The sequence below is a fragment of the Austrofundulus limnaeus genome, unplaced genomic scaffold (genome assembly GCF_001266775.1).
Source record: "Austrofundulus limnaeus strain Quisiro unplaced genomic scaffold, Austrofundulus_limnaeus-1.0 Scaffold88, whole genome shotgun sequence".
In the NCBI taxonomy this organism is placed as follows: Eukaryota; Metazoa; Chordata; class Actinopteri; order Cyprinodontiformes; family Rivulidae; genus Austrofundulus; species Austrofundulus limnaeus.
In genome coordinates, this window is record NW_013952490.1 from 1489149 (window position 1) to 1512261 (window position 23113).

The following is a 23113-nucleotide window of genomic DNA, read 5'->3' on the forward strand; positions in this document are numbered from 1 at the left end:
CCTCTTATGTGGACAACTAAACATGAATAAATATATAAAAATATTCCAGTTTAGGAGTGAAACAATGTTTAATTAAAGCAACATTTTGCTTTGAAGTGGGATGCTGTGGAAACATTTATGAATAATTAATATTTTACCTGTTGCAGATAGGTCTTTGATCAGCCTCATTTTGGAGACAAAGAAAAAAACAGAGTTTGGAGTTAATTTCTGAGCAGCTTGACGAGATAATGGCCAATCCAAAGAGGATTAAAACAATGTTTATCCCACTTAAACAGACCGAACTATCCCTGTAACGCATGTGGCACTAACCTCAATATATTATACAAAATACAGTAAGCACCAATAATTCATCAGATTTGACACAAAATACCCTGACTTTGTGAATACCAACCAAACCGTTTGGCCAAGTGCAGTGGAGAGAAAATGTGCGGGGCAGACAAGTTGGAATTTGTTGTTCCAGGCAGCCACAATGAAGCTGAGGCTAAGATGTTGTCTCTGTGAATGTGTGTGTGTGTGTGTGTCCCTGTGTGTGTGTTGGGGTGTTGCGTTACAGGAGCGAGGATGTAGATAAGCTGTCAGAGCCTGGAAAGCGACAACCCCAGCCGAAGAGCATATTCGACTTTGAGCCCATTCAAAGCAGCGCCTCAGAGAGCCACAGCCAGGTACGACCTCACATGCAGAGGGAGTTTTCACAAATACCTCCTTTAATTCCAGCAGAAAGTCTTTAAGCTGTAAATTCACCCGGAGTTGTTGCTGCTACTGATGGCTGGGATTCTTCGTGAAGCCTGCTTTTCCCTGTGAGGATGTCAGGAAGCAGTTGGGTCACCTTTTTTTTTTCTTTCTTTAAGGATTAAAGTCTGAGGGCTTGTGTTTCGTCTTCTCACGCAACGTGCCGGAGTCTCACAGTGTTTAGTCGGGGTTCCTTCCCAAAGCATGAGCTCACCTCTGAGAGTCAAAGGATTCTGTAGATTTTTATCATCCATCCAGACAGTCTGAGCGGTGTCTGACAGGTTGCTTCTTTAAGGGTGTTTGAAACACACTTCAAGATTAAGAAAAAAAAAAATCATTGTTTCCACCCCGCCTGATGGGAGCTGATGTGTCTTGTGATTTGTATTATGTTGTTAACCTCTTGGTGTGTAACATGCCTCCCAGCATAGGGACTTGCTTCGTTCTGCTCTTTACGACGGTTTAGAAAAGCAGGCCACACAGACCATATCAGGTGTTGTGCTGCTTCATTGCGACACTGTCTGCAGACGGGACGACTCCCAGCATCGGGGAGGCTTTGGCGTTCAGAGAGACACATTCGGCCAAGATTCTGTGAAAAGAAAAAAAAAGAAAGAAAAGGAAGCAGACGTCTGCAGTCTTCACCAACAGGGCCTTTTAAAGTAATGTTTGATAGAATCGCACACTGGTGGGGTCATTTTTCTGTAGAGAGTGAAAGAATTATTGCGGAGCTTATTAGAAAAACTTATGCTGGTTTATACCTCAGCAGTGTGCTTTGGCAGGCTTCAGCTATTGTTCTTTGATCTCTGCAGTTTGGTATTTCTACTATTCTTGAACGCAATATAATGATGAAGAAATTACTGTTTTGTTTTCAGTCTTACCCTGAAACTGATCCAAGCTACACTCTCTGTAGTTGATTAGTTTCTGATTTAGTCTCTACCAAAGACACAGTAGATGGAACTCATTTTCCAATGGGTTTGGTTCGACTTGTTCCAGATTTTGTTGTTCAAAGCTAAGATGGGACATCATGAAATTTGACAACATGAATTTGCACAGAAACACACAACCACCCATCCTGAAGTTTTGAGATTTCTGTTCCTCAACGATTTTCTGCCAGGCAAACTGCTTCAGCTACAGATTGGGTCTAAATTAATGCTTGGCCTGTTTTCTTCCTCTTTTCCAGAGCTTTTTATCTCCAAAAATCCAATTTGAGAAACCAAAGTCCCCTTCCATTGAGGTGAGCGACTACAACACACAATAATACAAAACATTTCTTAATCTTTTTAAGGTTAAAAGGGCCAATATGGTTCCAAAACTCAGCGTGTGTAGCGGTGTTTCATTCTTGTGTTCCAACACTGTAACTGCTGGGGATCAGGCCAGCCTGGTGTCCGAGCTGAGTCGCTTTGAGGCTGAGCTGGACTCGGAGATTCTGGGCCTGGAGAGGAGGCTTTCTCAGAAGAAGCAGCATCGAGGCCGGGGTGAGGTACTGAGCCCCCGCTACCGACTCTCTCTCTCTCTGCTGAAGCACCCTGTAACCCCCACCCCAACTTCTCCCCTCCACAGTCCAGATGAAAGCTGTGTCACTTTGCTTACAGTAGCTCTGACCTGGATGACCTGCCTGCCTTTCACTCAGACTGATCTGCTTTTCTTTTAATGCCTTACCTGCCAACAACCAACGTAGACCTGGCTGCCAAAAAAAAAAATCAATCAAAACCTATTCTTCCTCCAATCACAAACTTGCCACAAAGTCTCTGATTTCACTGGATCAGACTGTTTTTTGATGGGAAATCAGCCACAGCTCAGACAAATCCTGAGTGGTGCTGTTAAAGCCCGAGGAGGATAGGACCCAGGGGATTTCTCAGCTCGGCTGGGAGTGGTCAGCACCTCCACTTTGTCTGAGTTGTTGTGAGATTTCCTCTCTGAACTATGAGACACAACGAAGGCTGAGTGGGGCTGCAGAGAACAAACTGGGTTTGAAAGTCTTCCCTCTGCTTGCAGGAGGCCAGAGGCAGGGATCCAGATCCTGCTCCAAAGACCGGCTCTACCATCTACAGGTTAGTGACATGATCACAGTGCTGTCAGCTAAATGAGCCTGATTATCACAAGCACTGTGATACATGTACACAGATGTGCACACAGGCAGGAGCTTTCCTGGTTGAAGTACAGGAGAAGGAAAAGCTATAAATAAGGAAGACACCTTTGTGTTTATAAAAGCCTTATTTTAATACACCTGTTTACATTTTAATCCATGTTTGTTGATTTTATGATTTTACTATCATGAGATGCTTCTTTAAGAGTATTGTCTGGCTTTAAAATGTGATTCAAACTTATTGTCAGTCATATGGTAAAGAATGAAGACAAACCTTTTGTTTTTATGCCGTAATTATTGTCCTCTGAATGCAAAAAGAGGGAAATGTTTGTCCTTATTATGTTTATATGTTAATGTGTTGATAAAGCTCTCCCGGGCAGATGGGGACATTTTAATGAATCAGTAAATGTACATCTACAACTGATTAACTTCTGGAGTCAACCTGATTCAACATGGCTGTCAACCACACAAACAAGTCTTTAATTCAATCAGAATTACAGAAACTGAGCAAAACATTGGTGTGTTTACTTCAAAATTGTATCCAACATGTATTTTGAGCACTTACACACGCCTTTGTTTTAAAATGTTATTAACTATTAAAGTACACTCGGTCTGTCTGTTAGCAAAATTTCTCATGACTAACTGGGCAGAAGTTAATGAAACTCTTAGAGAATAATCACTGGATGCACCTTTACAATTGATCCACTTCTGGAGCTTATCCACTTCAAGCTGGCTGCAGCAGCCAGCTTACTATAGAAAACCCCAAAATGGGTATAACTCAGTCAGTTTCACAGGCAGTGTGCTGAAGTTTGGTGTGGTTGTAGCTGAAAGCCGATCACAGCACATACTCTGAGTGCTACATGTTGCTTAAGATCTTGGCTTAAAACTTTAGCTGTAAATGTTGGCGTCAGCCGTGTTTGTCTGTTAGCAAAATATCTTGTGAAAAACATGATAGATTTTAATGAAACATTCAGAAAGTAATTATTAGATATATAACTACTTCTGATTTATTTTTGGAGTTAGTCCATTTCCAGATGGCTGCCACAGTTATTCAACATTGGTTAACACAAAAAGGGTTATAAAGCAGTTAGTTTTACAGATTTCAAACTCAAACTTGACGTGGAAGTAGCTGAGAATTGTTCATAACAGACACCCTGAATCTGACATCTGACTGCAGCACTGAGACGGTTAAAAACACTCAGCTGTGACATCACGTCCCTGTTTCTGTTACAATGATGAGATTTCTGAAGGAGGTGGACAAGTACGAACGAACGTAGATGATGTCACCCTGTTAGCTATACCCATAAAGTTATTTTCACATCGTTTTTGAAAGAATCTCCACACGAGACTCCCTCTAAACGCAGCTGCCCCTCCTCCTAATCTGACGTTGCGTCATCGCTGTTACTGCAGTCCTGCTGCTTTAAGAATCCAAGTGTTATAACTGAACAGAACAACCTTTGATAACTGGCAAACTTAGATGATTACGTGACTTGTGTGAGCCTGGTGTTTGTGTGGGGAAGCTGGTATTTGAGCAAATCCAAGTTGTTGTTTTTTTGCGCAAAGTCCTTCAAACTTCAGACAGCAGCCCACATTTCTCACCTTGAGTGTAACACATTCCTGGAGGATTTATAATGCTGTTTGCTACACTGAGCTCATTGGACTATGACTTTTTTCTTTTTTTCCCCCCAAAATCCTGAACGGATTTCACTGAAGACGTGTAAATTTAAAACATACGACAACAATGCTGCCTCAAAGTATGGAAAACAAACCAGGAAGGCCGGGGGGGTCCTTTCTTCACTCATAAACAAACAGTTTCTCCATGTTTTCAGTGACTGATACACTCTCTGCTTTAGCTGTCTGACGATTTGTTTCATCTACTTCCAACGTATTAAAACCAGCTGTGAACAGATGAGCCACGCAGGAAACACGTCGTCTCCCAGCTGTTCTCAGCTGCGTGTTGTCATTAGAAACTCCTAGAGAAATAAAAAACTTACACGCCCCCTTCTTTTTTTTCTTCTTTTTCAGCTGCTTATCAGCATCGAAGCAGCCTGTTCAGCGTCCTGTTGGCTCGTCATCGACATCTGCTCCTGCACATGGTAAAACAATGACTTTAATTATCATAAAGGCACAAGAAAGTACACTTTAATGTTGAGTTTACACCCAGCAGTGTTTTATAGGTTGTTGTATTTTCTTCACCCCTGAACAAAGTGTCTTATTCAGAGATCAGGCCACTGATCTAATATATTTAGGAACAGCTCTAAGTAATCTAATACCTCCTGATGGTCTCATGGTTCTACTTTATTGCTCCTGTTGTGTTCGTCCTCATTAGAAGAGAGTCTCTTCCTATACAAACAGCTGTGAATGGACGGGGAGGAAGCCCACAAACATAGGAAGTGAAACTTGGAAGACCTGATTAAAGATTAGCTACATCCAGTTGTTTTTCCTGGAAAAATTTAAGGTCCCTTTTGAAGCCGTTAATGGCCTTCGCATGGCAACGCACTGGAAAACAAGCTTGCAGAACAAAAGAGTGCATTTCTTGAGCCTCCTCTCGTGCCTCTGTGTTTGTGTTTGTGCTGAACAGTAGAGCGGCTGTCGCCTGCGAAAGAAAACATGGAGCTCCCATCAAAAAAGGAGGAGAAAAAGGTACGTTGGAGCGATTCCATTATTACCTAAAGAGTTAGGAAATGTTATAAAGTGCACATTTCTGATACAACAAATGCAAATCTACTCAAATTTTTAAACTTTTTTTTGTCTAGATGAAAGCTGCAAGAGCCAAGTTTAACTTCAAAGCTCAGTCACCCAAGTGAGTTGATGATACGATAAATGACTATTTTTTTACACCATTACGAGAATCCTTAAAGTAACTGTGTTCTTCTCACTCCGTTCAGAGAGCTGACGCTGCAAAAAGGCGACATCGTTTACATCCACAGGCAGGTCGATGCTAACTGGTTTGAAGGGGAGCATCACGGACGAGCCGGTATTTTCCCCACTTCTTACGTGGAGGTGAATTATTCCGTCCCTTTCATTCGCGCACGCTCAGGTTACAAATCCTGAGCTGCTCGAGTAACAAACAACCCACGTCGCCCTCAGATTCTGCCTCCGACAGAGAAGCCGACACCTCTCAGGTCGCCGACCCTTCAGGTGCTGGAGTACGGGGAAGCTGTGGCTCTGTACAACTTCAACGCTGATCTACCTGTTGAACTGTCTTTCCGTAAAGTGAGTGACTTGTACTTTTTAATGGCTCACAGCAGAAACAGTCAGATGGATTGTTTTTTCTGCTTAATGAATCCATTATTTAATTTAAAGAGAGTACTTTCAAAATTTTTATGCATTTGGTTGGATATTTCCTTACTACTTTTAATTGTTTGGATATTTGATTAAATACTCAAACCTTTTCTCTTTCCAACATCTTTATAAAAAGACTGAAATTGTGTTACAAATGTGGAGCAACTTTTTAATTTCTCAGGCATAAAAAGTAAACAACTTGGGTTTGCAACAAAACCCACCCACCAGTGTTGTTGAAACTCATTAAAAAATCATGTGCTGTTCGCACAAAGTGATCAAAACTACTTGTTGTGTGAAGCCGCTCTTTTTCCTGGCAGGGATGCAGAAATCATTTTGAGCAGCACTAATTGGCTGCTAATTGGAGCACTGAAAGTACACTTTGATGAGATGTGAATGTATTCTTGTAAAATAGTATCTTTAAAATATACAAACAGTTTAAAATTAACACGTTTAAAACAATTTCTGCTGGACTTACAGGAGCTTCAATTAGAGACACACTAATATTAAATCTTGGTTTAATATTTTCTCTTTCGAACTTTAAATTAAAAGCAACACCAATCACAAAGCAAAAGTAAAGAAAAAATCTCAGATTCAGAGATCTAAGGATTTTTTTGTAAGTCAATATTTTGCTAAATTATGGTTCTGCTGTAAATATTCAATAGAAATGGTCAAGTTTTATATTTAATGAACTGCATACCTGCAACAAAACTTTTGGGCTCAATAATACATTAAAAAAGACGGTAAAATACAGTGTGTAAAACAAACAAAATAAAATAAACCCAAACAGTCTAAAGGAATGAAATCTTACATTTCTTTATTAACTGATTCTACTAAACTTAAGTTGTTTTAATTTAAAAATTAATAACTATTGGAAGTGTGTATTTGTTCTGGGGTGGCAGTGAATTCAAAAGGTTTGTTTTCTAAAAACACATAAAACAAAAATCTTCAAGTCTGTTACAATAGCACCCTCTAGTCTTGAAAGTAAAGTATGTGCAAATATACTAAATCTTTAATCAAAGGATGAGTACATTTTAATCAGTCAAATTAAGTTGAATTCAACTTGCCGTGTTTATTTTGCTGTAATATTTCACACTGTTGGTCAAATATAACAAAGCCTGCTTACTTTGACTGTTAAAAATAACTAGAATGTTAAATTTAATATTAAAACGTCACATAATTCTGTGTATCGCATATGACGTGCATGAACAACAATCACACAAAATATTATTTGAAAGAAGAGTATCAACAGAAATCACAATAAAGGAGCACAAAAAATCAAATTTGGAGAAAGAATATGAAAAACAGAAACAATACTTTGGAAAATTATTATGGATGCATCAATATGAAAATTTCAGCCGATATCAATATCCAATATTATTTCTGATGTTATAACCAATATTTACCAATATTACACAAACACACAAGTGATTACACTTGCATCTTTTATCGATACTGTAAGAAAATGACCAGACCGCTGATATTGCTCTCTACTTCAGTTTTTCCTGCACACACTAACACTATCATGATCAAACAGATACCACACAACGAACCATTTCTCCTCCCAAAACAGAAACACAAAGGCTAAAAACTGGGAAATCAATATTGGATGTTAATATCGGCCCAATTTTATTATTACAATACCGATATTCTAAAAAAAGACCAATTTCGGCCGATTCCGATGTCAATGCTGATGTATTATACATACCTAAAAACTACTTCCTTTTTTATTTTGTTTGTGTTTATTTTCTGATATTTTGTTAAAGTTTTGTTACTGCTAGTGAATCACTTCGATAAAACCTGAAAAAGCTGTTCCTTCTCCTTCAGGGCGAGGTGATCTGTGTAACCAGGCAAGTTGACGACAAATGGTTGGAGGGCAGGATCTCTGGGACGAGCCGGAGCGGCATCTTCCCCGCCAGTTACGTCCAGGTCAACAAGATGCCCCGCACCAAATTCTCCACGGATGACTTCCCACCCAGCCCCTTGTCTCCCACCTCCCCTGGACCGCAAAGTCCAGGACGGCCGCTGCACACCCCGCTCTCTTCCACGTCCCCGGGCCCCAGACCCGAGCACTCCCCAGCTAAACTGTCCTCACCTGTTCCAGCCTCACAGCCACGCTCCCCCACCCAGATCCACAACCGTACCCCTGACAGCATCTTCAAAACAGTTTCTCCCAGCAACCAGAACAGCCACGTGTCTGTGCCGCGCTCTGCCGGCCTGAGCTCCACAGTTAGAGCAGGTTCCTCATCGCCTGCGCACAGAGCCGGAGCCCCTGCAGCCAGCAGATACACTGATCCCCCACAGGTCTGCTCTCACTCCCACCCTGACAGTCACAGCATGTCCACACCTGCGCTCTGCCTGTTTGTGCTCACAGAACACGGCTCGTTATTTGCCATGATCTAACGCCTGATAAGAAATATTTTTTATTATTTTTTCCCCCACCAGATTGCTCCCTCTAATCCACACATCAACTCACAACCACAGAGAAGTCCTGGTTCGTCAGCGGTGCAACGCCAACCGTGCGTGTCTTTCTCACCTGGCTTAAAAAAAATTGCAGCTTCAGCAAAACTCCCGCTTTGACACACTTGTTTTCTATTTCAGGTATAAAGCTATTTACAACTACATGCCACAGAACACAGACGAGCTGGAGCTCAGGGAAGGAGACATCGTACACGTGATGGAGAAATGTGATGACGGCTGGTTTGTAGGTAATGAGTTTTGGCTTTAAAATAGCTTGAAAAAAAGTAAATATCTTTCTGTGGATTTATTTTTTTAGATGAAATCAAGGTTATAGTTTTGGGTTAAACTATTTCAGCCCATCACTAAAACACAGATGTTTAAACATAATTCTGTAGAGACCTTAATCTGCAACCTCTCAGAGAGGGATTGTGCCTTGTTTTGATGATCAGGTCGCCCTCTAGTGGACACAAAAACATTGCACTTATTACAGACAGCGTCCAGTTGCTAAATAAATAAATAAAATAAAGGTTTTGCCCTAGTCTGTTTGGGACCTAAATCTCTAATGAACCACTGGATGAATTTAATAAAACTTGCAGAAAATCTTCATTTCAATTGATTAACTTTTGGAGTAAATCTGACTCAAAACAGCTATTACAACTTTAAAATATCTCCAAAAAATAAAGTTAAAAATCTGTAAATTTTACAAACTTGAATTTATTTTAGGTGAGACTGATGCACAACATGTAGTTTAAGTGCTACAGCTTGTACAAAGTCTTTGTTTAAAAGTTTGTTATTAACTATTTAGAGTCAACTCTGTCTGTTAGCAAAATATGCCATGAAACACTAACGGTTTTAATGAAACCTTTAGAATGCAATCATTGACAAATGAATGACTGGATCCATAATTTGTTTCTGCTGATGTGTTTTCTGCTCTCTGCAGGTACGTCAGAACGGACTCGTGATTTTGGGACTTTTCCTGGGAATTATGTGGCACCGGTTTGACTTCCTCACTTCACTGCCTGCCACCGTCCATCGGGACTAACATGAGCCTATCAGACGAAAACATCTCGGTCCTGTTTTAACTTAGCGACGCCTGCATGTTCACATAGGGAGGAACAAAATGTGGTTTCACTCCTCACCTCCCTGCATGTTTGTGCACCTACACAATGTGTGTGTTTGTGTTTGCACAGAGTGATCGGAAGAGAATTTTTGTACAAATAACGCGAGAGGAACAAATAACGCTGATGTGACAGTTTTACATGTCCATGATGATTTTTTTTTTCTTTTTACCACAACTATTTGCAGCTGCAGGAAGTTTGCATTCCTTCCCACAGAACACCACGGTTCCCTCAGAGGTTCTGATCCGGCTCACTGCTGCACTCAGCTTGAAGTTGTCACAGTGCCATCACATACCACTGCTGAGAATTAGGAACCGAACCAGGATTACTGTGTGAATGCTGAATGAGCATGGATATGATTGGATTTTTGCCAACCCTTTGCTACACTTAGCTTTTAGTTATCCTGTTGCTACTTTTAGTTTTAGATAGCCTTTCACTACTTCTAGCTATCCTTTTGCTACTTCTTATTAGCGTTTTCCTACCACTTTGCTGCTTCTTTTTAGCTTTTTGCAACTTTTTGTTGCCATTTTGCTTCTTGTTATTAGCCATTTGCTACTATTTTACTATTCTCATTAGCCTTTTGCTACGTTTAGCTACCATTTTGCTACTTTTCATTAGCCCTTTTGAATTATTTTGCTCATCATTAATCCCTTTTCTACTTTTAGCTTATGTTTTGTTACATTTAGCTAAAATTTAGCCTTTTCAGCATTAAGAAAGCATTTTAATTGTAAAGCCAAAGCTTGCATTCTTTATTTTAAGATTTGAGATTTTAAGCTCCTAGTGTGCTTCTTCTACTTTAGCTTGTGTTCTGCTTCCTTTAGCTTCTAGGTTTTGTTTCTTTTAAACATTTTATAACTTTCACATTTTAGTGTTCTGCTTCTTTTAGCTTTGACAACTAATTTTTTTCTTCAGCAAATTTCGGCAAAGTAATTCAGCACTCAGCATTCACACTTCCTTTTTACACACAAAAATACACTGTCTCTATATTTACCTTTAGCATTTTGTTGGGTTAACAATGTTTATTTTGAAATATTTCCCCCAGATTTTCTTTCAGATCTTTGAAAACTCCTGCAGCAGCTTTTGAAGAAACCACACAAAGATCTGAACATTTACAGTGAGGGCTCAAACATATCAAGAAGAAACACATGTTCTGGTTTCTGGAGTAAGATATTTGTTGTACAATGTTAGGATTTATTTTTTAAACTAAAGGCGAGGCCTGCCAATAACAGTAAAAACATGCTCTGTGCTGTGAAATATTTTTCTATGCTTTTGTATAAATTGTTGAGCCTCTGTAAATTTTACAACAGCTGTGTTGAATAAATTAAAGTAAGTAATTTCAGCAGATGGTTAAAAAAGAAACAACGAGGAGACTGAATTCATGCTGTTTGTGCCAAAATGAACCTGTAACTCCACACGTCTGTTCAGCTGTTCACATTGTGCTGCTTTTACAATAACTTCTCCCTATATGAGATTAAACGTTTGAAAACAGTATTTAAAAAAGGAAACCTTTTATGTTTGTGCCAGAGTACTTTGAAAAGTTTGTAACACTCACTAGAATGCTTCATTCATATTTTATTTTAAAGTGACGACTTCACTGTAAAAACGACTCTAATACAGCAGCCACAAAAGATGATTGTACAGATTGTAACGGTTTGTAAAACTGAAAAGATAATATATATTTGCAAAAAAGAAACAGCAAAGAATGGTTTATTGCATATGTATGGTACGCAATTTATATAAGAATATATTAAACATTACATAATGACACTGCATTATATGTTGCTGTTTATTGTGTTGCATGGTATATTAACAAATACATAAACACATGTTAAAGATTGGGGGTAAATTGTGAAAACTTGTCAGTGACATCAGTTTAGCTGTCAAACATTAAAGGGATAGTTCAGATTTTTCATCATCATCAACACTTATCATCTTACCTGCTGTAGACAGCACTTTGAGCAACTTCACTTTAGAGAAAAAGAGTTTTATTTTAACCAGATTGAAGAGCTAATAATGGCTGTCCCGATAGGATCAAGACTAAAGAGATTTGCATTTGTATTATAAACCATTTTCAATCTGATACAGTCATAAAGACAAGGTTGATTTTACGCAGAAATTTAGACTTCAAGGAAGTGTACAGTTGTAACAATGAGGGCTGCGATCCATTTGGTAGAGGCTCTGCTTGTGAACAGCTGCAGAAGTGGAACACAGCCCTCATTAACGCTTTCCCTACTTTCTCCAGGCAAAACCTCACCTTTACAGTCAGTTGTCAGCTTTTCTGATGGAATTATTTTTAAATCCTTGTCAAAAGTACCGGTACATTGGAAGTACCTGTACATTGGAAGTACCTGTACATTGAAAGTTGAGAAGTGACGCAGCCAGCTGCTGCTGCTGCTGCAGCTGTTTGAGCTTTCAAGTAATCACATAATTTGATTTAATGCAAAATTTACAGTGGTGTACAGGTTTATGAATTAAATAAGATGAATTAAAAATAATTAGAGGTGAAGCATTCTTATCGCCTGCAGCCTTTTTAGAGTTTTAAACATTATAGACATTATCTTAAGCGGAGAAGGGGCAGTGTTGTAGCAGGTTTGGTCAAACATCATAAATGGCTTTATATATACAGTATAAAAATGCAAAATCTTGCAGAAGGGGTTAATGTTCAGAGTGTGTCATTGGGATGTCAGCTACTATATGCAATTTAGCTCAGTATTTGTAAAACTTGACTGCGGTAGCTTTATTTTTTTAAACTTTCATAGCTGTGGAAGTCATCTTGAACTGTGCTGGCTCTAAACATTTGATCAGATGCAGAGACACGTGATTGTTTGCTGAAATTTTCTTCAAAATCCATTCAGTGGTTCATCAGATATTTGCTAACAGACAGAGACTACTCCAATAGTTAATAATAATAATAATAAAACAGATACCATTTAGCGCTGTGTGTAGGGAATCAATCTCCACTACTAAATTTTAGCTCATTGTTTATTCAACAACAACAACAACAACATCTAAATTTTAGACATTTGTGTTTATTAATGGTTGTCAGTTGAACTAATTGTTGATAACAATTAGCATATTAACTAACAGGGCAGGCATCTATATGTTATTTTAAATGTGAGTTAATGGAGACTTTGTCCTTTTTTTTTTTTAAAGAAAAACGAACCCTAAAATTAGCACAGTTTTAAGTTTGTTTACCTTTTCACTGATACGCTGGACGTTTAATTAGCGACCACACACACACCTGTGACAACAGGTGGACGCTGCTTCTCTTGATCAAACGGCCTGCCGCCGCGCGCTGCTCCTTCTCCGTCAGCAGGTGGCGCGAGGACACAAAGCTCAGGCCAGGCCTCGTTGGATCATTAGTTCAGTAATCTCCCTCTCCTCTCCTTGAGACGCACGACACGCCCCTGGTTCCTGCTTGCGCGTCAACTCCTTTATTTTGGTTACGGGCACATGGCACCGCGAGCTCACCCCTGAGTACCGCTCTGCGCGCGCAGTCCAAGGTGGCATTGGCGCGTGCCATCTTCAGGTTTGACACGACAGAAGAAGGCTGGCAGAGAAGAGACAGAGGAGACCTGCTCTAAATTATTCTGTTTTTGTTTGTGTTTTGGAGAGAAGTTGTTGACAAGCTGAACGAGTTGTTTTTTGACGATAAAAACAGGAACATTAAGCAGGTGGAGAAATCAAAATCACACTCAAATCAACTTGGTGAGTATCTTATTTTAAATGTTATGGGTTTTTGTTTTACCAGGCATAATTCATTTTGAAAGTTTAGTTTATGAAGCACAATTCTTCTTCATCACTTTAATTTATTTCTGTGTCTGTAATTTTTTTATGGAAGGGACTTTGAGTCATGCCTAACTTTATGGACCCATAAAAAGTGTGGGAATTTTAGAAAACACAGTTATCTGTGTGAACTGATTGGACCCTTTTTTTAATCTGTTTTTGACTTGTGTTGATAGAAAAGAGAAAACTAGAAGTCAGACTAGTTTAAATTCAGACAGGGAAGTCTTCAACACCTACTGTGCTGATTTTTGTTCAGGTTTCAGGAGGCCAGGGGAGGATTTCATTCCTTCTCTTTTGCTCATTAAGCAGTCAGTGTGATTTGTGGAGGGGCAGAGCCAGGTGCAGCCTTCAGAAGCTCTTAACATCTGTCCAGCTGCATTTTTCTCCCCCTTTTCAAAGTGGCCTGTTAATGATGATGACTTTGAACTTGCTACTGAACTTGAGTGAGGCACTGCTTGCCTTGCATTTTCCTTTAAATGTTTCTATAAGGATACTTCTCTCTGCTGTAGCTCACTGAAGTCTTCATGAAGAGCTAAATGGAGGAAGGACCCAGCAGATGGGAAACCACTTGAGTTGTTTCAGAGCACAGTGGAACCATCATGTTCTCAAATCTCCAGCGTCTGCTGTTTGTATTCTCTATTGTGTCTGGCAGCCTTTCACCTTCCACCTACCCTGCTCCTGTTATATGAGATGCTTTACAGCTTCTTTTATCCAGTAAACACCCTGGAGAAATCTGCCCAGGAACTAAAAACAGACCATTGTAATTTTGGACTGAGCAAATCAGGAGCTTTTTAGGGAAAACGTCGTGGTTTTTATTTTTAGCCTCTGCTGGGTGAAGGTGTTCAAATGAAACACGTTTTGTCTTTCTGAGCTTTTTGAATCTGTCACACAAAGGAAGTCCTCATTACCTGTTGGGTCAGTTACAGCAGAGTAGTGTTTTGACCAGCTTGCTTCGCTGCTCTGCGAGGTTCAGGATGTTTTACAGTTTTGAGTGTGCTTGCTGCTTGTCACAAGAAAAGCAATGCTGTGTGGAGAGGATGTGGCGAGATGACCTGATTGTTAAGAAACGGTTCCCACAGACGAGTGTTTGAACTGTTCTGTTGAAAGCTATACGTATGAAGAAAGTAAAGGAAAAGAAAAAACTTTCACCGTTTACGAGTCTCGCTCGAGGGGGAAAACCTGCCAAAAAGGGATGTTGTTTACTGTTTGTTTTGTTTTTACAGCAGTAGAGAAGATTACAACTATGTTTAAATTTATGTTACAGGATGAAACATCCTCTATTTTCTCCCTTTTTAAAAAGGGAGTAACCCTCAAAAAATGACAGGTATGTTTCTATTCATTACTGTTTCGATGACACATAAGCAATTAAACGTAGTTGCAACACAAAACAACACGAAAGCTCATGAACCAACACCCAGTTTGGCATCTCTTTACGTATTTTGTTATTGTTTGATGTTTTCTCATCACCTTAGGGATTGCAGGTAAATCCGAACAAATGGGTGTGATTTGGAGAACGTACATGAAGTTATTTCACTCCATTGGGTCCAGGGAGAGGCTTGTTTTTGCATTCTTCTGCTTTTTATTCATTGGGTGTGTGTCCAGGTAGGCGTTGAGCCATAGGTGCGTTTGGTGACGCACAGATTAGCGTCAACATTAGCAGACGGCCTCACTGACACGAGCTGTTTGCGCTGTGCGTCCAGCTAGAGTCCTGACAAGTGTGTGATTCATTCCAGGAACATTCCCCCCCGAAGCCACAGTGCTTCATTTTTGTGTTCCTTCACATCGAAGCTCAGACATATTTGAATCTGTGCATCTGCTGCTGTTTTAGTATCAACATGTTGGGGAGAGAGACGGTGCCTTTTTTCATTTAAGCTGAGCGCATTTTCATCTGGAGTTTAAAGAAAAATCTAAAAGTCCCAGTCAAGTTGCAGAAGTGGCCAGGTACTTTTTGTTATTCAGAGCTGATAACTTTTATCTAGTGTCATTTATTGGTGCAGAGCACTTGGTAAAAACTTGTTTTTCCACATTTCTTGCCATAGTTGTCAAAGCTGGCATAGTTAAACACAATAATAGTTTCCTGTAACCAGTGGTGGGCAGCACTAATCTAAAAATTAGTTCCACTAGCCCTAAAACACTTAACTCTATAATTTAGGTCCCCTAATTCTAAAGCACTAATGTAATGAAAGTTTAGCAGAAGCTAATTCTAAAGCACTAAAATAACCCAGTCAACCCATGAACATTCAGACAACATGAGTCACATGTTGCTCTCTGAAGACTTATCATTGACATTCCACAGCTGGATTTGGGTTCAAATATTGTCACCTGGTGGATCAGTGACACATATGAACAAAATGTGTGACAGTTTTCACCATCAGCTGTTAACATTATCATTGATCAATGACATTTATAGACCTCAGTTAGTGCTTCTAATGTTATTTTAGCCTATAAATTTAGCAAGTGCTAATCCACCAATACATTTTAAAATTAGGAAAAAAAACCTAAAGCACTAATCAGGAAATTAGTTCCCCTATTAGTGCTTTAGTGCTTTAGGGGAACTGTGCCCACCACTGCCTGTAATGTTTTTACATTCGATGGCTGGCTATCAAAGATTATTCTCCACTGAAACGGTTGATTTTTCTGGCAACAAACACTTGTGAAAATAATCACTGGTTGCTATGATGATGTGGAGTCTTGTCCATTAAAGTTAATGACTCATCAAGACTCTGTCATCGTAATTTTTGCCTTGCTGCAGTAAATTATATGCCCAGTTTGAAACTTGTTTGTAAGATTCACTTATCCAGCACAACCCGTAACTACACAGAAGACTGAAGAAGGTTGGAGTTTGGTGTCTGCATGTCTTATTGGCTGTCAGAAACAAACAAAAACATAACTGCAGAAAACAGTGATTAAATGTCTGGAGAGGGAGTTTTGCAGTTGTTTAGCTGATTACCTAATATTTTAGGGAAGTCAAAGTTCTGCATGTTTTAGTGGTTTACATGTGACTCTACCAAATACCTGTTTTTTTTTTCCTTCGCACCGCCTCGTTCTGTTTTTGCCTTTAGGGACGAGCTCTCTTAGACATGACAAGTGCCAAGGCGTCCTCATATTGAGTGTGTACACGGCAAGTTCAAACTTCACTCAAAGAGGAAAAATGTCCCTGTGGATACTGAAAAAACAGCGAAGAAAAGCTGTGTTCAGTGTCAGCTGGAAACTTTTACTTCCCTCTAAATGTCTGACAAGGGAAAAAAATACATACTTTGTCACAAAGTTTGATTTCTTAGTTTAGAACTTGGTAACATTTCTCTACCCTGACTTCTGTAAAGTTTTTATTATACTTTATACAAAACAGAGGAGTACTGATGTTCTTCTATGCCCGCTTTTTATTTCTTTTTATTACATGGTAGACTGAGCGTTTGTACCTGTGTGTAACATCAGCTTGTTTGAAATGTCATCAGTTATCATGCTGATACAGTGGCTGGCATGAGGCCCATTTATAGTGGTTTAAGCATAGTTTTGTGTTAACCATTAGACATTTAACTATGTGTAGCTGATCTAGTCATAAGACATAACTGTAGGTATGAGATACTAATTAACAACTAAAAAGACTAAATGCTGCTCTGCTCAACTTTATTTGGTCAAATTTCATGTGTAGTTTGAAGCAGTCTTTTTATGGTCTAAGGAAAAAACCTCATAAGTTTAAGTTCTTCACTTTCAGTACAACCTACGAGTGTTTCTTTACAGATGGCCCATAACACATTTACATGCAAATAAACATTTCTTTTACTTAAACACTTAAACACTCAGTCATCATTTACAAAAGCAAACCCAGTCAAGATGCATGAAATTCAAAATCAACATGCATCAACAACAAAATAATAGAAATCTGTGTGGTTGAAGGAACTTCTGTTTCTGTTGGTCCTAATAAGAGGTAACTCCAGTCTGAAGCCAGAGGGCAGAAAAACAAAAACTCAGTGTGGAGGATGATTGGAGTCAGACAGGATGGAGTCAACCTTCTTTTACCACCTGACATCTGAACAGGTCAGACACTGAACTCTGCTTTAAACCCATAATTTTACTACTCATTCTGACTGTTTTAGAGAGCAAGTTTTTGCCTTTAATGTTGGAATTTCAAACCAACAAGTATGAAAGAAAATCTTAAAACAAAGTTGATGTTGGATTTATAAAAAGCATAAAAAGTCCCACAAGAGCTTTATGAACATGACAAGGCTTACTAAGGTGGTGATGAATACACAGCTTGTCTAAATTTAGGTTAAACTTCAGTCTGATGTTGATTATGGTTCTAACTTCTACTTGCTCAACAACCTGCCCCTTAATGACTGTTCTGGCACTGGTGAAGTCACCGTCATTTACAGTTTGGTCATGGCTGACCTTATCACTCTGAAAACTGAATCATCAGCACATTTTAAGATAAAACAATCCTCCGATCGACTCTGGCAGTCGTTTTGATGTAGAGAATGAAAAGTAAATACCAAAGAACACTGAGAGGACTCCTGTTAAAGTTTCCTCTGGCATGCAACCATTTATTTGGCTCTGTTTGTTAAAAAGTCACAACTCCAGCCCACTAGATGAAGTTCAAGATTAAAATTCTTAAGTTTATCATATAAAATGGGAAGTTTAATTGGATTTATATCAGGTGAGATGTTTAAACAGTTGCCTGGAGTAAGTTTTGCCTTTTAAGATAGAGGAATGAGACAATGACATCTATGCCCTGTTTATATATGCAAATTATAATGAGAATACAAAGTGTCCTGGGTGGAGACTCCATACAAAAATATCTTATAGCTCAATTTGTCTACTCCAACATGCTTAGCTGAACAGAAAACAGAATCTAGTTGAAGTGGCATTGTTCTGCTATGAACATGAAACAAAAGTTTATTGGACAAAAAAAAAAAGAGAATAATTTGTTATAATTTATTTTGTTTTTGGATCGACTCAGGAACTTCTTTAATAACTTTTGTAAGCCCAGGTGATTTATGGTACTAATATGTGGACTTTTGACTCTTAAAATTCACCATTGACCAATAAGGTATTGTACCTGACTGAGTTATTACCACAGCCTTTCTTCTGACATCTGCAGCATTCCTTTATCCTAGTTTCACTACAATTTGTGTGACGCCTACAGTAAACATTTTCACAGAATTGGCAGGATGCATGGCTCATGCTAGTTGCTGTATAGGACAGGCTGCAAAGGCTCAAGGAACTAATTGACTCCCCCAAAGGCTGGGAAAGTTTGGGCCGGCCGCTCCCTGCCATTATCACAGCTGCACTTATTTCTGCAGGCCACTGCAATTAAGCTAGTCTGATGATGGTGAGCTCAGTAACCCTGTTCATTGGCCCAGACTTTTAATGACTAACTAGGTATGCACTGTTTGTCCCAAACATTTGTGGAATGTGCAGACAATGAGGTGAGAGAGTGGAGGGACAGCTGCTGTCCTGGATCCTTTGAACTTGGCTGTGATGTGATTTCCTTTTCAATAGTCAAATTAAAAATCTGGTCATTATCATTTGGAAGAAGCTCTAATAACTATAATTGGAGATGTTTGTATCTAATCATTTTGTCACAGTACTCCTTTTGTTAAAAATGGGTTGCAAATTAATGAGATGATTTTTTATTTTTGGGTAAAATGCATGTGAATATTTGTAAGATTATTTTAAAATATTTTGACTTGACTGGATTTACAAATAGAGTGCACTTAGAATAAAGAGTAGGAGGAAGTGTAGAGATATTTCTTTGCTATTTAAGCACATGTTTGCAGATAGTGTTTTGTAATAACAGAATCTCTGAATTTAAAAATAACCTGAATACCTTCATAAAATTCTCTGCTGTGTAATTTGCTTGTTTTATAGCTTCATAAAAGATACAGAATTATCTGTAATGACTGAGCTCTTGTGAATTACGTGAGACAAAAATAGTTGAATTTGGGAAGTCTCTTACAACAGAAACAAACAAAAAATGGTGCAAAGGAGGCAGAAGGTCATGTTACGATAACTTAGTTCTTCTGTAATCCAGTGATGATCACCTTGTCAGAGGTTTTTATCGAGGGAACAAGCAGTAACTGTAGGGATGTGCTGTTTTCTGATTCATCTATGGTACTCTGGCTTGCAACCATATATCCTTAGCACAGAAAGTGTCAACGTTTGTGTTGTGTTGATTATTTCTTTGTTGTAACAATGCTTCCTGGCAATAAAATTTATAACGAGCATGTGATTGGCAGCACCTGGGGTGGTTACCAGCAGCTCAAAACAAGTGTCGATAGCAGCTGCAAAATGAGCTGATTGACAAGGCCGGTAGAGCAATCCACATACTCTACAAATGTGGCACCATTTAAAAGGGAAATTAACAGGCTTTCCAACAGTATAAGGTCTGCTACCAAGAAGCATTGTTACAACATAGAAATAATCTACTAAACACAAATGTCCTAACTTTTTATGCCAAGTACTGTATAATCCGAACTACAGAACCAAAAGCTGTAAGTTGAGGTCACAATGGACAAGACTACCTGTCAGTACAACTCCTCAGTTCTATTTAAATCCCTTTTAATGAAGTACATTGCTGTGTTCACCAGGAAAATGTAAGATTTTCCATGTTTAATTTACATAAAAACCTATAAAAATTGTTTATTTTGCAGTTGCAATTATAAATTTATAATGTTTATGTAATAATTCCCAAAAGGTTTTTGTAACATACTAAAAATATCAGTGGACTTATATTTTCAATAAATGAATAAAAATGAACAGAAAAAGGCAACAACTTAACGTATAGCTCCAGCTGTTTGCATTATCAACACAGATTACTTAATTGTGATTTTTACACTACTTTGGAAAGGCCTACATATTGTTAAAATTTAAGCTGTGCATTTATTTTGAGAAGTTGTTGTAAAACTTTGAAAATCTGCTCCATTGTAGTCAGTTTTCTTTGCGTGAGAGAATTGGTCTATAATTAAAATAGCTTATAGTTTGGTTTATGAGTGCACCTATGTATTACCTTGTTACTGTAGCTGACATGAAAGCACATTTACCTGATCAAATAAGGTCACAGGACAGCTTCATTGGTGTGTGTTTAGACTGTGCAGGTGTTGATGCGTTTGCAGTATTTATCCATCATCACAGAGCTCAGTACACGCTGTAGTACAACAGGTATTTTTTATCCACAAGTATTCATGGGCTGAGGAAACTGACAGCTAAATTACAGGTTGTAGTCAAAGGGATGAAGCATTCTGATGCTTTAAACTATATTCTGCTCTGGTTTAAAACCATTAATGTATAAGAAAAAGGTGTAAACATGTTAAATGTCAAAGTTCAGCTGATCAGAATTTTATGAACACCAATAGAAACTTTTTCTCACTTCACAATTTGTAAAGAGATATCAGATATCTATTTGTTGTTACACAATCACATTTTTATATCTTACTGATAGTGACTTTATTATTTGGTCATGCTATTTATGTCAGAGTTGATAGCATGTCTCCAACTTATCATTATTTGAAGGGAGGAGAAAAGGAGTTTAGAATAAGCAACAAGAAGTCAGATATTTGTTTTATTATGTCTACTTGAGCAAATCCAAAAGTTCTCACGAGTTTCTTTATAAAAATATCTGCCTGCAACACACCATACTGTATATGCTGTCATCAGTAAACAGTTTTAAAACATGTACAATTTTAAAAACTTTATTCTCTGCAGTAATTAAAGCTCTTTCTGGTGGATTTGTCTCTCATCTTTTGTTTCCTGCAACTTGGCCTAATGTATGATTCACAGAATAATTAGAGACCTATATGATTTGATTAAACTACAGTAGAGCTAAATATGAAAACAAATATTGTGACGTTTTGGTGAGTTTTCCCAACACAGTCTCTGCACTCACGAATATTAATTTCCTCGTCTCAAATTTGAGAAACTGAACCATCATTTTTGACAGGTCTTGACTCCATAATTCTGCAGTAATTTGAGTTTAAATACTTCATTTATATTTTAGCGCAGACACACATCAATGCTATTTGGAGAAAGGATAATCTGTCAACAATTTGGCAAACCCCACCATACAAATTTCTGAACAAAGTTTTCTCTATGACCTGACTCTCTTTTTGTCTCGAAGAGCTCCCATATGTGATGGATGCCACATCTTAATCCTCTAGTGAACACATTTAACCTCAACGTAACATGTAGCTCCTTCTGCCCTGTGTTCACGCGAGTTTTGATTTGTTTTCGTTGTCTTGAAGGAGCATTTGGATTTAATGAAACTTTGGGATCTGCAGCCACTTAAGCAATGTTAGTCATGTGTCTTTGGTTTCAGATTCCTCCCATGACTCTTTGATGTGGTTGCTCAATGCATGTCAGAGAGACTCAGACCAGTCAGAGTGAAATGATGCTGGAGATGAAGGGAAGCTCATGCAAAGGCTCAGTCTTCACCAGCTGCTCTAACGTTAAATTGAGCTGAGAGAAACGTGTGACTGAAAACAGAGTCCCACACACATTTACATTTGTTGTCTCACTTATGATAAACTTCATGTTTACTGTCTTTTTCTCTTTTTTTCAGGTTTTTGACTCAAGTGTGTTAATCTGATCACTAAATGGCACTGAGAGTGAACCTGATTGGTCCCTCGCCGTGGGGCTTCAGAATATATGGAGGACGAGACTTTAAGAAGACCATAATTGTCACCAAGGTACTTGTGATCAAAAGCTCCTTTTTTTTCTCTCAAACTTGTCACATCTTAAACTGTACTGTATTCTTTTTTATTAAAATAGTTTATAATGAAGTGAAAACTGAAGCCGACTTCCTTACTACTACTTCTTGTTTTTTGTTACATTTTTTGCTGTGTAATGCCTGTTTTTGACTGCTGAGCCTGTTTGTGTGAAGTGGAAGTTGATTGCATTAAAAGGAAACCACTGATTAAAGTTACAGATAAGCTTCAGTGAAGGTTTTATGATCTTTAGATTTTGAGTGTCTTTTTAGGTTTAATTTTTTGTAACACCACCCACTTATTGCTACTTCTACCACTACATTTTTTGCACATTTTTAATGACCTTGTTTCTCAGGCAGTTTTCAAAAGACGGATGGAAAAGGAGACCTGGAAATATTCCATAGCAGGCAGACGGTGTGCAGTAAACAGAACCAGGAAACCTTGCTTCTGTGTGACAGAGACACCCTGACCTGCCAACAGCACATCCTAGTCTCTCAACACCATCTCATGCATTTTTTCACTCTCTGCAGTGGGATTCCCAGAGAAACTCTTGAGACCATTAAAATAAAAAAAATATGGCCAAAGCATTGCAGAGGAACATTGAGCCTCATGCAAGAACATGTTTGTATTCTTATCCTAGATTTCTCCTACTTTTGTTCATACGAAGGGTTCGTACGAACATGTCACGTCACATTCAACAAACTCTTCTATCTTCAGGAAAAGTGTGTAAATGAGCTGCGTAAATTCCACCTGTTCGTATCCAGCTGCTCGTGCATGCGGAGAGGAGATTAGCATAATTACCACCCCAAAAACACCATATAAGGCTATGTTTCCTGCCTCAGATATCAGGAAGTGTCCATTCATGAAAATGACAGCGAAAAGTAAAAAGAACAACTTTACGAGTTCGGAGTTTGAAGTCCTGCTCTCCGAGATAGAGAAAAGAAAATCTGTCATTT

At 38.6% G+C, this 23113-nt stretch overlaps 2 protein-coding genes across 9 annotated transcripts in view; both read left to right on the forward strand.

Annotated features, from left to right (window-relative positions):
* The window catches only part of sorbs3 (sorbin and SH3 domain containing 3), a 26697-nt gene extending 16160 nt beyond the window's left edge, over positions 1-10537 (forward strand). For 5 of the 6 annotated variants that reach the window (XM_014012110.1, XM_014012109.1, XM_014012107.1 and 2 more), the window contains exons 9-21: positions 554-662; positions 1907-1960; positions 2099-2206; positions 2722-2777; positions 4838-4908; positions 5394-5455; positions 5569-5615; positions 5701-5815; positions 5903-6028; positions 7922-8398; positions 8540-8613; positions 8696-8802; positions 9495-10537. In XM_014012110.1, coding sequence (XP_013867564.1) covers positions 554-662; positions 1907-1960; positions 2099-2206; positions 2722-2777; positions 4838-4908; positions 5394-5455; positions 5569-5615; positions 5701-5815; positions 5903-6028; positions 7922-8398; positions 8540-8613; positions 8696-8802; positions 9495-9556 — 1468 coding nt within the window. In that variant the 3' untranslated portion in view covers positions 9557-10537. The remainder of the gene's footprint in view (positions 1-553; positions 663-1906; positions 1961-2098; positions 2207-2721; positions 2778-4837; positions 4909-5393; positions 5456-5568; positions 5616-5700; positions 5816-5902; positions 6029-7921; positions 8399-8539; positions 8614-8695; positions 8803-9494) is intronic. The other variant, XM_014012112.1, reaches the window with a different exon arrangement.
* A 2480-nt stretch (positions 10538-13017) lies between these two features.
* pdlim2 (PDZ and LIM domain 2 (mystique)) overlaps positions 13018-23113 on the forward strand; it is a 41385-nt gene continuing 31289 nt past the window's right edge. The window contains exons 1-2 of one of the 3 annotated variants that reach the window (XM_014012116.1): positions 13018-13380; positions 22013-22139. In XM_014012116.1, coding sequence (XP_013867570.1) covers positions 22047-22139 — 93 coding nt within the window. In that variant the 5' untranslated portion in view covers positions 13018-13380; positions 22013-22046. Of the gene's footprint in view, positions 13381-21821; positions 21921-22012; positions 22140-23113 lie in introns of those variants that run through there. The other 2 variants (XM_014012114.1, XM_014012115.1) reach the window with 2 other exon arrangements.